Source organism: Medicago truncatula, chromosome 5 (assembly GCF_003473485.1).
Source record: "Medicago truncatula cultivar Jemalong A17 chromosome 5, MtrunA17r5.0-ANR, whole genome shotgun sequence".
In the NCBI taxonomy this organism is placed as follows: domain Eukaryota; kingdom Viridiplantae; phylum Streptophyta; class Magnoliopsida; order Fabales; family Fabaceae; genus Medicago; species Medicago truncatula.
In genome coordinates this window covers 22,907,484-22,923,041 of record NC_053046.1, presented here as the reverse complement: position 1 = coordinate 22,923,041, position 15,558 = coordinate 22,907,484, and the positions used below count along the sequence as shown (strand labels likewise).

Sequence of the window (15,558 nt, the reverse complement as noted above, 5' to 3'; positions counted from 1 at the left end):
TCATGATCCTTAACTTTTGCATAGATCGCCCTTGCGGGTTTCAACCTATCAGGATAATCATCATTTTTTCATTTTATATGTCTCTAACTTTTGCATGGACCGCCCTTTTGGGTTTTCAGTCCATCGAGACGCTCTTTTTTTTGCCTAAGCCGCCTTTTCAGGTTTGCGACTTATCGAGCTTTTTCATTTTAACAAAGTATTTCTTGACTGCATCGGTATTCACAGGACATACAAGTTTACCCTCATTCTTTGTATTAGGCATTCATTGCCCCTGGAACTCGGTTAACTCAGATAGTATAACTTTTGAGCACAAGGCCACTCTCTTGACATTCATGGGGACGAGCCTTCTCTTGTTGAAAACTTGCTTCATGCTTTTGATATAACTGTCCACGCCATATGGCAGTAACAATTTTAAATTCAATCAAGCTTAGCTTTCATTGGAACTCCCGTTGACGGGACTTTGACCTCCGTGTGAGGCACTGCGTTTATGTTGTATACTGAGGGATGGAGGGTGGGTGCCCATGTTGAAGTGTGCACTTGAAGTATAATATCCTTGCAAGACAAACGGTAGCATCTCGTGCCAGTCTTTGTACATGAAAGTCCTCTTTTGGACAATCTTTCTTGATATTTGCTGCTTCTATGGCCAAGATGCCCTAGGAGGCGAGAAAACTCATTGGAAACTTCTTCATCATCCTCTTATTCAGCCTCGGATACAAGGAACTCAAAGTCAAGAGAGAGTACAGGGTTTAAGTGTTCAATGGGTTTATTAATGCATGATTTGATTATTGATACAAATATTATGATTATGCAGATATGTGGAAATGATTAAAGAAAAAGAAATTTTTGGTTTTTTTTTGTATTACCATTTTTCCAGAAAAAGCACAAAATAAAAGAAGGTCGGGACCAAGACGACCTTTTCATTAATGATGAAAATAGATACAGCAAAAAGCCCTAAACAAGTTCACTTCCGTCTCGGGTGGGACGAAAGGATTTTTTTTTTTTTTTTTTTTTTTTTTTAAAAAAAAAAAACATAAAGCCACAAACAAACATATTAATTGAACAAAAGAGTAGTAGAAATAAACATCAGCAAAGGCCCAATTGTAGCTAAACACTCCACATGTCAACACACGGTCCAAAAATCCGATAGCAGGTTAACTTGCACATTCAGATCCAAATTCTTCGAAAGGTATGAGATCGTCTTCGATCAGTTTCTGGACTTCAATCTTTAAAGAAAAACAGCGCTCAACATCATGACCTTGTGCCCCTTGATGGAAAACACAAAAGAGATCAGGTCTCCATCGAGCCGGCAATTTCTTCGGTATTGGAGGAGGTGGCCTAGTCTGGACAAGGTTCCTCTCAAGCAAATAGGGAAACAACTCCCCATATTTCATTGGAATCGGATCAAATTTAATTCTTGGAGCCTGCTGTCGAGGCTGTTGTTGATATTGCTGAAACTGGGGCTGATAACCCGGATCTTGGACAACATTGGTGATGGGTCTAACAGCGGCAACAGAGTGAGGAGCCAGATGTTGTTGTTGAAATAGCACTTTTATATCTTGGTCATCGAAGGACCAGACGTTATTTTCAATCAACTTCTGAACTTCTTCTTTCAAAGGGTAGCACTGCTCAGTGTCATGACCTGGTGCCCCTTGATGGAATACACAGTTGAGGTCAGGGCGATACCAAGGTGGCAGCGAATTCGGCACCCGAGGAAGTGGTAGGGTTTGAATAAGGTTCTTCTTAAGCAAAATGGGAAGCAAATCCGCATATTTCACAGGAATCGGGTCACACTGAGATGCTTTTTGGACCTGATTTTGCGGAATGAACTTCTGAGGAACCTGATTCTGAGGGATAGACTGCCGAGGAGTCTGTTGTCGAGGCTTTTGAGGGCACATTGGCTGATATGGTGATTGAGGCCTTTGTTGGACAAGCGGTAGATCGTTTGTAGCCATCAATGAAGATACAAGGCTAGTTAACTTCTCTACCTCAGCCCTAAGTGTTGTTACTTCTCCACGAAGCTCGTGGACCTCTTGCTCAAGTTGATCCATCTTTTGTGTTTGCACGAGTGTCTGCATATGTGAGCCGAACTTGGATGAAGACATCTGACCACTTTACTAATGAATTGACCTTTTTATGGAGAAGACACAGTGTGAGATACAGACTAGAAACTATGAATGCAAAATGATGCATGATGTATGTATGCAAAAATGTATGTTTTTTTTTTTTTTTTTTTTTTGAAGGACTAATCAAAGTTACTTTGTAAACATGGTTTCATTTGAAAATTGTGAAGATATTGCAAAAGGTAAGATCAAAACCAAGGAAAAAGTTCTTAACAAAAGTTAAAACTTAGTTAAGATTTTTTTTGAAGTTGTATCTCTTGGTGTTCATTCTTACAAGGTCCATACCCATGATGTTTGCAAAAAAAACTTGTGTAAGTCCTTCAATTTTTGATGGAAAAAGTAGTTTATGAATGAATGCATGTATGCATGGTTATGCTAAAGTACATAGAATACATGGTGATGTTAAGTCCACATGTTGGAGTCAAAGGTAACAACGTCATTTGGTAAGGACTATGGTTTAAATTGCACTTGTAACAAAAGTTCTACCAAGGTTCCCAAAGTCATTGACCACTTCCGAATATTTATCGGGTACCGAGAAAACACCCGGTCCAACAACGTTCGTAGGAAAGTCTCATTTGAGTGTAGTATCGCGTGTCGACTAATTCCGAGAAAACACTCGGTTAGCCACCGCACTACATCCTAAAAGGCCAAGATGGGTTAAGGGTTACTAAAAGGTTCTTAGCTTCATTGGAAACTTAAGAGTAATAAAGTCTAAAACGTGAAAACACACGCCGACATATATTACTTCAAGCTCCTTTGCTAAGTGTGGTTATCTCACGTGTGACAAGACACGAGTATACTCTCGGTATGCCACTATGAGTCTACCACTCCTATCTTATATTTCCCTCAAGCTCGGGTGTAGAGCTTATTTTCTCACCCCTCACGTAATAAGGTAAACATGTAAGCAAATATTTACAAAGTATAAACAAGTAATAAAGCACAAAATAAAGAAAGTAAGGTGGGTTTAACCCGCGTAGGACCTTTATCCCCAGTGAAGTCGCCATTTCTGTGCTCGCGATTTTCGGATGTCAAACCATTAATTGATTTGAATCGTCAATCTTTGAACTCTCGATTTTTATGCTTGGGAAGGGAAAAAATGAGTAAAAACCCTTATCGAGACTTTGGATTCGGGGGTTGATTATGCGAAGGGAAGGTGCTAGCACCCTAAGCATCTACGGTATTCCGTAGGAACCTCTTACCTAGATTATCTTGTGCTAAGCTACTTGTTTATTTGAAAAATTATTGCCTAATGTCTAAGTGAAAGAATGGAGGGAGAAGAAGTATGTTTTTGGTTATTTTTATTTGATTTGGAAGGACAAGTCCTCTGCCTACGTACCCTTTTTGGGAAAGGGATCAAAACCGACGTAGTTCCACTCAAAAATTTCTTTAGCGGGTTAGGTTGATTTTAAGATTTTTTGAAATGGGTTTCAAGAAGAGAAAGAGGCCTCAAGGCATGAGAAAAAAAAGAAATGAGTGAGGTTAATTGATTTTAAATTTTGAAAATGATTGAAGTTGAATTAAAATTGATTGAGAATTTGATTAAGAAAATAAAGAGAAAAATATTGCTAAGAAAATGATTTTTTTTTGTATTTGGCATATTTAGTTTTTTTTGATAAAAAGGTTTTTTCTAAACTAACGGTGAAAACTAACGTAACGTCGTAAAAACTAACGGAAAGCGGTAAATAAAATGTGGTAGTGTCGGTGCATGTGTCGGTGCTTGTGTTACCTACATTATTACATCAATTCCTAAATACAACCCTAAGGCCTTTATGCCAAAATAAAAATGCAAGAAATAAAATTACATCAATTTCCTATTTATACGCACTAAGTCAATGACAAAATAAAATGAAAAATAAATAAATAACCGTGTATGCCATGATTTAAACAAGTATTAAAGCAATAATAAACATAAAGAAAATTATGATGAAAGGAGCAAGGAATTAAAATGAACACATGAACAAGTAACAAGCAAGAAATTAAGGGAAAAAAAGACACATAGAAAAGTCAAAAGAGTAAATTTTAACACTTAGGAAAAAGATAAAATGGTTGAGGAATATGTTTTTATGATTGTTTAGAAACAAAAAGTATCAAAAAAAAAAGGTGAAAAATATAAAGAATAAAAAAACAGCAACTCAAAAGTAAAGTAAAAAAAAGCAATATATTTTTTAGAATGTGTTTAGAAACATAAAAAACAAATATTAATGTAAGTAAGATATTTAAAATGATGAAAGAGAATAACATGACATAGAAATATTTGCAAAAGAAGAAAAGTACATAAAATAATAAAAAGAAATTAAAAAAAACACGAGAAATATTTTTAGAAATTTTTAGAAGCATGAAATGACCAAAAATTAGTGTAAAAAGGCATTTAAAAATGATTTAAACGAATATAAGGAAAATTAAAATAATTTGGCATACTATATGAAATTAAAATACTAACTAAACAAGCATAACTCAAGTGAAATCATGTACTAAGGCAAAGAAATGTGATAAGGCATGCAAAGAACATAAGAATATCAACATGAATTAAGGGGGGTGCAGCAAGCAAACAGGGGGTACAGCCAGCAAGCAGAAAGAAAAAAAAACGTGAGGAAGGAAAGGGTATAAGAGCATAACTCAGTTTTCTTAAATCATTTTTCTTGTTCTCTTCTCTCTCTAAGAAATTTTTAGTGAGAGAAGGTCTGCAAATGCAGCCTTCTTCTCCGGCGAGTTGAGCAACTTCCGGCGTGGTGGCTGCCGGCCAACAGGCGGCGCCGCCGCGCCGGAGAATCAAACATCTCCGTTCGAATTTTTTTTACATTTTTTAAAAATCCATTTTTCTGCTTTGCATGAATCCGAGATTAGATTTTTGAAAACAAGTCCCAAACGAAGTAGATCTGAGTTTGAACTTGAATTTTTTTGTTTGCAAAGAAAGCATAAAAACATGGAAGAGAAAGTTTCTACATCTTTACCTCAAGTTGAATCTGTCACGGTTCTCCTTCCTCTCCTTCCGGTCCGGTTCGTTCTCCTCCTTGCTCCGGTTCGGCCTCTTCTTTCCGGTTCGCCTATTCCTCTCTTTTCCGGTCCGGTTCCTTCTCTCTTCTCCGGTTCGGTTCTGTTTGCTTGTTTATGCTTGTTTGTGATTTGTGTGATTATATGAATGGTTTTGAGGTTTTGGTAAAGTTTTGGTGTTGCTGGATTTTTCCTATGAACCTATGAATGTTTGCAAAAACTCATGCTATTTTCTTTGTAATTTTTGTGCTTGATTTGAAAAAGGGTTGGAAAAGTAGAAAATTAGGGTTTGTGAATTGCTGCTGATTTTTCTGACGTGAACAGTAATTTTCGGACCCATTTCCCAATGATTGGACAGTGTATTTATAGTAACAAAATAGGGTTGGCTCTGGTACAGATCAAAGACCAAAATACCCCTGCAGCTGAGACTTGGAGAAAAAGACTTTAACAAATAAATAAATAAATAAATAAAACAAAAACAAAATGAATAAAATAAATAAATAAATAATAAAAAAAAAGAAAAAAAAAGAAAAGAGGAAAGAAGAAAGTCACTCACGTGACTTTCATTTCTTTGTTTTTTTTTCTAAAAAAAATAAAAAATAAAATAATAATAAACAAACTAACCTAAAAAAAGAAAATAAAAAGTCCCTTCGAAATCTGACATGAGGTACTTCAAAGTATCCTCCCTGCCGAAATTTCGGTTGAAATGATTAAAAAGACACGCCTTTTAAAATACAATTAGCCATTTTAAAATGACTTGCCTGTTATGACTAAAAGGATTATAAAATGCGTTTATAAAAATTCAAATGAAGTGATTTTAAATATTGTAGAAAATGCAAGCGGGGACTTAAATGCAAGATGAAAGTTTTTTTTTTTAAATGATTAATGACGAAAAACACGAGTTTTAAAAGGTAAAAAACGAATAAAAGAGAATCTGAACTATTAAAAAATGTGGACAAAAAAGATTTCAAATGGTCCAAATTTGGGGTATGACAGATGCCCCTATTTAAGTTTCTTCGTCACGAAGGTTTTAAAAGGGAAACTTTTAAACCAAAGGGTCGAGGAGACTTAAATATATAAAAAACGCCAATTTTGGACCGTTTGAAATGCCAGGGATGTGATGCTGATGAATGTGATGATATGACTGAACATGATGCAAGTATGAATGTAAAGATAATGCATAAAGACTGACTGGGGTTCAATTGGATAGGTATCACTGGGGAAAGAACTGATAAATAATGCTTAAAGTCGCCGTGAGATAGCTTGAAACAACTAGAGTATGAACGATGATGTTTATTAACGTTGCTTCAAGATAAGATAAGGATATGATTAGCCGACGAGTGGCAACAGTAAAGACATGATTAGCCGACAAGTGGCGGAAGTAAAGACATGATTTGCCGACGAGTGGCGAAAGTAAAGACATGATTGGCCGACGAGTGGCGAAAGTAAAGACATGATTTAGCCGACAAGTGGCGAAAGTAAAGACATGATTGGCCGACGAGTGGCGAAAGTAAGGACATGATTTAGCCGACGAGTGGCGAAAGTAAAGACATGATGGACCGATAGGGTTTGCTAACATTGTGGGATAGCAAACACACTGTAAAAGATAAAGGCAAGACGGACCATTAGCATTTGCTAAAAGCAAAGCCTCCGGTGAAAGTAAAGACAAGACGGACCGACAGGGTTTGCTAACATTGTGGGATAGCAAACACACGGTAAAAGATAAAGGCAAGACGGACCATTAGCATTTGCTAAAAGCAAAGCCTCCGGTGAAAGTAAAGACAAGACGGACCGACAGGGTTTGCTAACATTGTGGGATAGCAAACACACGGTAAAAGATAAAGGCAAGACGGACCATTAGCATTTGCTAAAAGCAAAGCCTCCGTGAAAGTAAAGACAAGACGGACCGACAGGGTTTGCTAACATTGTGGGATAGCAAACACACGGTAAAAGATAAAGGCAAGACGGACCATTAGCATTTGCTAAAAGCAAAGCCTCCGGTGAAAGTAAAGACAATGTAGAGCTTGGTATCAGTGAGGAGTAACTTGATAAGGGTAAAGCTTAGGGGAAAAAGAATTTGTATGAGGCTAAAGGGGAATGTATGTATGTATAGACTGATTACTGGTGAGACCTGCCACTTTGGAACATGTTTGATTTGATGACATTTTGGAGTTAGACACACTGGGTGTGGTATCTGAGGATAGTGAAGCAAAATATTGGGCAAAAATGCAACTATGTATGAATGATATTTATATGCGTGCTATGTATGCATGCATGAATGAATATGTATGAGACTCATATGACGGTGTAATGGTAAGATTGTTGAGGCAGGACTGGGCAGGTCTACAAGGAGAACGGCCCGGCATCACTGGACGAACACTCGAAACCTTCATTGGGGATAAAGCCACGGGGAATGAATCAACCATTGTTGGGGTACAACCCTTAAACATACTGCTGGGGTAAGTCCTCACAAACCGGGGAAGAAGTCGCCATTTCACCAATGCAACACCGTATTGTCTTGTCCGAATAGTCATTGCTTTTTGTATATATTTTTGAAATCCCTAACTTTTGCCTGGATCGTCCTTTCGGATTTTGGATCCACCGGGGAGGTATATATTTTTTTTTATTTTTTTTTTTGCAATGACTACTACTCCTTCGTTGAACCTGCTAGTTTCGGACCAACTGTTGACACATACTTCTGTATTTTCAAACTGTTCGATGGAGAACGTGCCATTTGAAATATTGTGGATTGGCGACATCTCTGGATCAGCCACACTAGTGATGACACTTTTAATGAGATACCATTGAAATAAGACACTGGATGGTAATGCAATTTATTTATAAATGATATTTGTATGCATGTTAGATGTGCATGAATGTTATATGCATGTATATGTATATGAATGAATGTATGAATATACGCATGAAACTTGTAGGACCGTATGACTGTATATAACAGGTGAAACCGACAAACAAGACTGGATAGGTAAGATAGGAGGTTGAACGACATCGCAGTACAAACACTCAGCAATCTTCATTGGAAATAAACCACGAGTAGGGGAAACAAACCATTAATCAGGCCACTGAAAGGAGAATGCCCCATAATCAAACCACTTGAAGGGAGAATGCCCCATAATCAAACCACAAGCAGAAGTTGCCATTAATCAACCCACAAGAGAGGTACCAACCCATGTTTTGGCAGAAGTCGCCATACATCAAACCATAGGCAGAAGTTGCCATTTGTAAACCAATACCGAGTGCATTCTTCCATTTGACCCTCTTGCACTGTGATGTCTCTGTCTTTGTTTTTTTTTTTTTTTTTCATTTCATTTTTTTTTATATTTTTTGAATCCCTAACTTTTGCCTGGACCGCCCTTTCGGGTTTTCAATCCACCGGGAACATATTCTTTTTGTTTGTATGCCCCTAATTTTTGCCTGGACCGCCCTTTCGGGTTTTCAGTCCACCGGGACGCTCATTTTTGGCTTAAGCCGCCCTTTCGGGTTTTCGACTCAATGAGTTTTTTTTTTTTTTTTTTTTTTTTTGACAGAGGTCATCTCTCTCAGCTTTTAGTCATGCCAACCTTGCAGAGTTTAACTGTCCTTGAGACGGATGTTGATGTATGTTTCACCTGCTCATAAGTTCAAAGAAGATGTACCTGTTGTTTATGCTTTTCAGAAGACATGATAAAAGTTGTTTTTTTTTTTTTTTAAAAGATTTTTTTTTGAATTTTTTTTTGCTTTAGGTATTAACATCAAAAATAGAAGAAAAGTTTGCAAACAGAATAAATGAGAATTTCAAATAAATGGGCACAAGCTTAAGTTAATGTAAATGGAGTGGTGGCCTGCCAAAGGCGTGGTTCCACGGATTTTAAAAGTTTGGAAAATGGTAATTAAATGGAAAAGGTACATTGAACACAATAACCACTGTTTCCTCTACCAACTTTGAATTTCACTGTTCTGAGTATTTGATTTGCAGACGCTTCAGATCGGAAGCCCTTTAACAGCTAAGATGCCCCAGATGAATCATATCTGATTTGATGCAATTACCTTGCCATGAGTCGGAGGTCTTTTGACGGCTGAAATGCCCCATATGAATCATATCCGACCAGATGCAGTTACTTTGTCATGATCCTTAACTTTTGCATAGATCGCCCTTGCGGGTTTCAACCTATCAGGATAATCATCATTTTTTCATTTTATATGTCTCTAACTTTTGCATGGACCGCCCTTTTGGGTTTTCAGTCCATCGAGACGCTCTTTTTTTTGCCTAAGCCGCCTTTTCAGGTTTGCGACTTATCGAGCTTTTTCATTTTAACAAAGTATTTCTTGACTGCATCGGTATTCACAGGACATACAAGTTTACCCTCATTCTTTGTATTAGGCATTCATTGCCCCTGGAACTCGGTTAACTCAGATAGTATAACTTTTGAGCACAAGGCCACTCTCTTGACATTCATGGGGACGAGCCTTCTCTTGTTGAAAACTTGCTTCATGCTTTTGATATAACTGTCCACGCCATATGGCAGTAACAATTTTAAATTCAATCAAGCTTAGCTTTCATTGGAACTCCCGTTGACGGGACTTTGACCTCCGTGTGAGGCACTGCGTTTATGTTGTATACTGAGGGATGGAGGGTGGGTGCCCATGTTGAAGTGTGCACTTGAAGTATAATATCCTTGCAAGACAAACGGTAGCATCTCGTGCCAGTCTTTGTACATGAAAGTCCTCTTTTGGACAATCTTTCTTGATATTTGCTGCTTCTATGGCCAAGATGCCCTAGGAGGCGAGAAAACTCATTGGAAACTTCTTCATCATCCTCTTATTCAGCCTCGGATACAAGGAACTCAAAGTCAAGAGAGAGTACAGGGTTTAAGTGTTCAATGGGTTTATTAATGCATGATTTGATTATTGATACAAATATTATGATTATGCAGATATGTGGAAATGATTAAAGAAAAAGAAATTTTTGGTTTTTTTTTGTATTACCATTTTTCCAGAAAAAGCACAAAATAAAAGAAGGTCGGGACCAAGACGACCTTTTCATTAATGATGAAAATAGATACAGCAAAAAGCCCTAAACAAGTTCACTTCCGTCTCGGGTGGGACGAAAGGATTTTTTTTTTTTTTTTTTTTTTTTTTAAAAAAAAAAAACATAAAGCCACAAACAAACATATTAATTGAACAAAAGAGTAGTAGAAATAAACATCAGCAAAGGCCCAATTGTAGCTAAACACTCCACATGTCAACACACGGTCCAAAAATCCGATAGCAGGTTAACTTGCACATTCAGATCCAAATTCTTCGAAAGGTATGAGATCGTCTTCGATCAGTTTCTGGACTTCAATCTTTAAAGAAAAACAGCGCTCAACATCATGACCTTGTGCCCCTTGATGGAAAACACAAAAGAGATCAGGTCTCCATCGAGCCGGCAATTTCTTCGGTATTGGAGGAGGTGGCCTAGTCTGGACAAGGTTCCTCTCAAGCAAATAGGGAAACAACTCCCCATATTTCATTGGAATCGGATCAAATTTAATTCTTGGAGCCTGCTGTCGAGGCTGTTGTTGATATTGCTGAAACTGGGGCTGATAACCCGGATCTTGGACAACATTGGTGATGGGTCTAACAGCGGCAACAGAGTGAGGAGCCAGATGTTGTTGTTGAAATAGCACTTTTATATCTTGGTCATCGAAGGACCAGACGTTATTTTCAATCAACTTCTGAACTTCTTCTTTCAAAGGGTAGCACTGCTCAGTGTCATGACCTGGTGCCCCTTGATGGAATACACAGTTGAGGTCAGGGCGATACCAAGGTGGCAGCGAATTCGGCACCCGAGGAAGTGGTAGGGTTTGAATAAGGTTCTTCTTAAGCAAAATGGGAAGCAAATCCGCATATTTCACAGGAATCGGGTCACACTGAGATGCTTTTTGGACCTGATTTTGCGGAATGAACTTCTGAGGAACCTGATTCTGAGGGATAGACTGCCGAGGAGTCTGTTGTCGAGGCTTTTGAGGGCACATTGGCTGATATGGTGATTGAGGCCTTTGTTGGACAAGCGGTAGATCGTTTGTAGCCATCAATGAAGATACAAGGCTAGTTAACTTCTCTACCTCAGCCCTAAGTGTTGTTACTTCTCCACGAAGCTCGTGGACCTCTTGCTCAAGTTGATCCATCTTTTGTGTTTGCACGAGTGTCTGCATATGTGAGCCGAACTTGGATGAAGACATCTGACCACTTTACTAATGAATTGACCTTTTTATGGAGAAGACACAGTGTGAGATACAGACTAGAAACTATGAATGCAAAATGATGCATGATGTATGTATGCAAAAATGTATGTTTTTTTTTTTTTTTTTTTTTTTGAAGGACTAATCAAAGTTACTTTGTAAACATGGTTTCATTTGAAAATTGTGAAGATATTGCAAAAGGTAAGATCAAAACCAAGGAAAAAGTTCTTAACAAAAGTTAAAACTTAGTTAAGATTTTTTTTGAAGTTGTATCTCTTGGTGTTCATTCTTACAAGGTCCATACCCATGATGTTTGCAAAAAAAACTTGTGTAAGTCCTTCAATTTTTGATGGAAAAAGTAGTTTATGAATGAATGCATGTATGCATGGTTATGCTAAAGTACATAGAATACATGGTGATGTTAAGTCCACATGTTGGAGTCAAAGGTAACAACGTCATTTGGTAAGGACTATGGTTTAAATTGCACTTGTAACAAAAGTTCTACCAAGGTTCCCAAAGTCATTGACCACTTCCGAATATTTATCGGGTACCGAGAAAACACCCGGTCCAACAACGTTCGTAGGAAAGTCTCATTTGAGTGTAGTATCGCGTGTCGACTAATTCCGAGAAAACACTCGGTTAGCCACCGCACTACATCCTAAAAGGCCAAGATGGGTTAAGGGTTACTAAAAGGTTCTTAGCTTCATTGGAAACTTAAGAGTAATAAAGTCTAAAACGTGAAAACACACGCCGACATATATTACTTCAAGCTCCTTTGCTAAGTGTGGTTATCTCACGTGTGACAAGACACGAGTATACTCTCGGTATGCCACTATGAGTCTACCACTCCTATCTTATATTTCCCTCAAGCTCGGGTGTAGAGCTTATTTTCTCACCCCTCACGTAATAAGGTAAACATGTAAGCAAATATTTACAAAGTATAAACAAGTAATAAAGCACAAAATAAAGAAAGTAAGGTGGGTTTAACCCGCGTAGGACCTTTATCCCCAGTGAAGTCGCCATTTCTGTGCTCGCGATTTTCGGATGTCAAACCATTAATTGATTTGAATCGTCAATCTTTGAACTCTCGATTTTTATGCTTGGGAAGGGAAAAAATGAGTAAAAACCCTTATCGAGACTTTGGATTCGGGGGTTGATTATGCGAAGGGAAGGTGCTAGCACCCTAAGCATCTACGGTATTCCGTAGGAACCTCTTACCTAGATTATCTTGTGCTAAGCTACTTGTTTATTTGAAAAATTATTGCCTAATGTCTAAGTGAAAGAATGGAGGGAGAAGAAGTATGTTTTTGGTTATTTTTATTTGATTTGGAAGGACAAGTCCTCTGCCTACGTACCCTTTTTGGGAAAGGGATCAAAACCGACGTAGTTCCACTCAAAAATTTCTTTAGCGGGTTAGGTTGATTTTAAGATTTTTTGAAATGGGTTTCAAGAAGAGAAAGAGGCCTCAAGGCATGAGAAAAAAAAGAAATGAGTGAGGTTAATTGATTTTAAATTTTGAAAATGATTGAAGTTGAATTAAAATTGATTGAGAATTTGATTAAGAAAATAAAGAGAAAAATATTGCTAAGAAAATGATTTTTTTTTGTATTTGGCATATTTAGTTTTTTTTGATAAAAAGGTTTTTTCTAAACTAACGGTGAAAACTAACGTAACGTCGTAAAAACTAACGGAAAGCGGTAAATAAAATGTGGTAGTGTCGGTGCATGTGTCGGTGCTTGTGTTACCTACATTATTACATCAATTCCTAAATACAACCCTAAGGCCTTTATGCCAAAATAAAAATGCAAGAAATAAAATTACATCAATTTCCTATTTATACGCACTAAGTCAATGACAAAATAAAATGAAAAATAAATAAATAACCGTGTATGCCATGATTTAAACAAGTATTAAAGCAATAATAAACATAAAGAAAATTATGATGAAAGGAGCAAGGAATTAAAATGAACACATGAACAAGTAACAAGCAAGAAATTAAGGGAAAAAAAGACACATAGAAAAGTCAAAAGAGTAAATTTTAACACTTAGGAAAAAGATAAAATGGTTGAGGAATATGTTTTTATGATTGTTTAGAAACAAAAAGTATCAAAAAAAAAAGGTGAAAAATATAAAGAATAAAAAAACAGCAACTCAAAAGTAAAGTAAAAAAAAGCAATATATTTTTTAGAATGTGTTTAGAAACATAAAAAACAAATATTAATGTAAGTAAGATATTTAAAATGATGAAAGAGAATAACATGACATAGAAATATTTGCAAAAGAAGAAAAGTACATAAAATAATAAAAAGAAATTAAAAAAAACACGAGAAATATTTTTAGAAATTTTTAGAAGCATGAAATGACCAAAAATTAGTGTAAAAAGGCATTTAAAAATGATTTAAACGAATATAAGGAAAATTAAAATAATTTGGCATACTATATGAAATTAAAATACTAACTAAACAAGCATAACTCAAGTGAAATCATGTACTAAGGCAAAGAAATGTGATAAGGCATGCAAAGAACATAAGAATATCAACATGAATTAAGGGGGGTGCAGCAAGCAAACAGGGGGTACAGCCAGCAAGCAGAAAGAAAAAAAACGTGAGGAAGGAAAGGGTATAAGAGCATAACTCAGTTTTCTTAAATCATTTTTCTTGTTCTCTTCTCTCTCTAAGAAATTTTTAGTGAGAGAAGGTCTGCAAATGCAGCCTTCTTCTCCGGCGAGTTGAGCAACTTCCGGCGTGGTGGCTGCCGGCCAACAGGCGGCGCCGCCGCGCCGGAGAATCAAACATCTCCGTTCGAATTTTTTTTACATTTTTTAAAAATCCATTTTTCTGCTTTGCATGAATCCGAGATTAGATTTTTGAAAACAAGTCCCAAACGAAGTAGATCTGAGTTTGAACTTGAATTTTTTTGTTTGCAAAGAAAGCATAAAAACATGGAAGAGAAAGTTTCTACATCTTTACCTCAAGTTGAATCTGTCACGGTTCTCCTTCCTCTCCTTCCGGTCCGGTTCGTTCTCCTCCTTGCTCCGGTTCGGCCTCTTCTTTCCGGTTCGCCTATTCCTCTCTTTTCCGGTCCGGTTCCTTCTCTCTTCTCCGGTTCGGTTCTGTTTGCTTGTTTATGCTTGTTTGTGATTTGTGTGATTATATGAATGGTTTTGAGGTTTTGGTAAAGTTTTGGTGTTGCTGGATTTTTCCTATGAACCTATGAATGTTTGCAAAAACTCATGCTATTTTCTTTGTAATTTTTGTGCTTGATTTGAAAAAGGGTTGGAAAAGTAGAAAATTAGGGTTTGTGAATTGCTGCTGATTTTTCTGACGTGAACAGTAATTTTCGGACCCATTTCCCAATGATTGGACAGTGTATTTATAGTGACAAAATAGGGTTGGCTCTGGTACAGATCAAAGACCAAAATACCCCTGCAGCTGAGACTTGGAGAAAAAGACTTTAACAAATAAATAAATAAATAAATAAAACAAAAACAAAATGAATAAAATAAATAAATAAATAATAAAAAAAAAAGAAAAAAAAGAAAAGAGGAAAGAAGAAAGTCACTCACGTGACTTTCATTTCTTTGTTTTTTTTTCTAAAAAAAATAAAAAAATAAAATAATAATAAACAAACTAACCTAAAAAAAGAAAATAAAAAGTCCCTTCGAAATCTGACATGAGGTACTTCAAAGTATCCTCCCTGCCGAAATTTCGGTTGAAATGATTAAAAAGACACGCCTTTTAAAATACAATTAGCCATTTTAAAATGACTTGCCTGTTATGACTAAAAGGATTATAAAATGCGTTTATAAAAATTCAAATGAAGTGAGTTTAAATATTGTAGAAAATGCAAGCGGGGACTTAAATGCAAGATGAAAGTTTTTTTTTTAAATGATTAATGACGAAAAACACGAGTTTTAAAAGGTAAAAAACGAATAAAAGAGAATCTGAACTATTAAAAAATGTGGACAAAAAAGATTGCAAATGGTCCAAATTTGGGGTATGACAATAGAGAGCCTGGAAGTGAAACTCCAGAGCAAGTTGAAAGTAATGCGGTGCAAATGATTCTGAAGATGCATCAGAATCTGATCAACCTTCTGATATTGAAAAGAATCCAGAAGATGAATCAAGTCCAGATGCTGAATCAAATCCAGAAGTTGAGTCAAGTTCAGAAGCTGAACCTAATTCAGAAGCACAGACTGAAAATGCTTATGAGGATATTCAAGA

At 36.6% G+C, this 15,558-nt stretch overlaps 2 protein-coding genes across 2 annotated transcripts; both read right to left on the bottom strand.

Annotated features, from left to right (window-relative positions):
• Positions 1-287: 287 nt before the first annotated feature.
• On the bottom strand, positions 288-2,048 carry LOC120580651 (RNA polymerase II degradation factor 1-like). Its single transcript, XM_039834687.1, has 3 exons — positions 1,640-2,048; positions 1,278-1,555; positions 288-383 (listed from the first exon to the last, which is right to left on the bottom strand). Exons 1-3 carry the CDS (start codon positions 2,046-2,048, stop codon positions 288-290), a joined length of 783 nt encoding a protein of 260 aa, XP_039690621.1.
• Positions 2,049-9,521: 7,473 nt separating this feature from the next.
• LOC120580650 (RNA polymerase II degradation factor 1-like) lies at positions 9,522-11,281 on the bottom strand. Its single transcript, XM_039834686.1, has 3 exons — positions 10,873-11,281; positions 10,511-10,788; positions 9,522-9,617 (listed from the first exon to the last, which is right to left on the bottom strand). Exons 1-3 carry the CDS (start codon positions 11,279-11,281, stop codon positions 9,522-9,524), a joined length of 783 nt encoding a protein of 260 aa, XP_039690620.1.
• Positions 11,282-15,558: the final 4,277 nt, after the last annotated feature.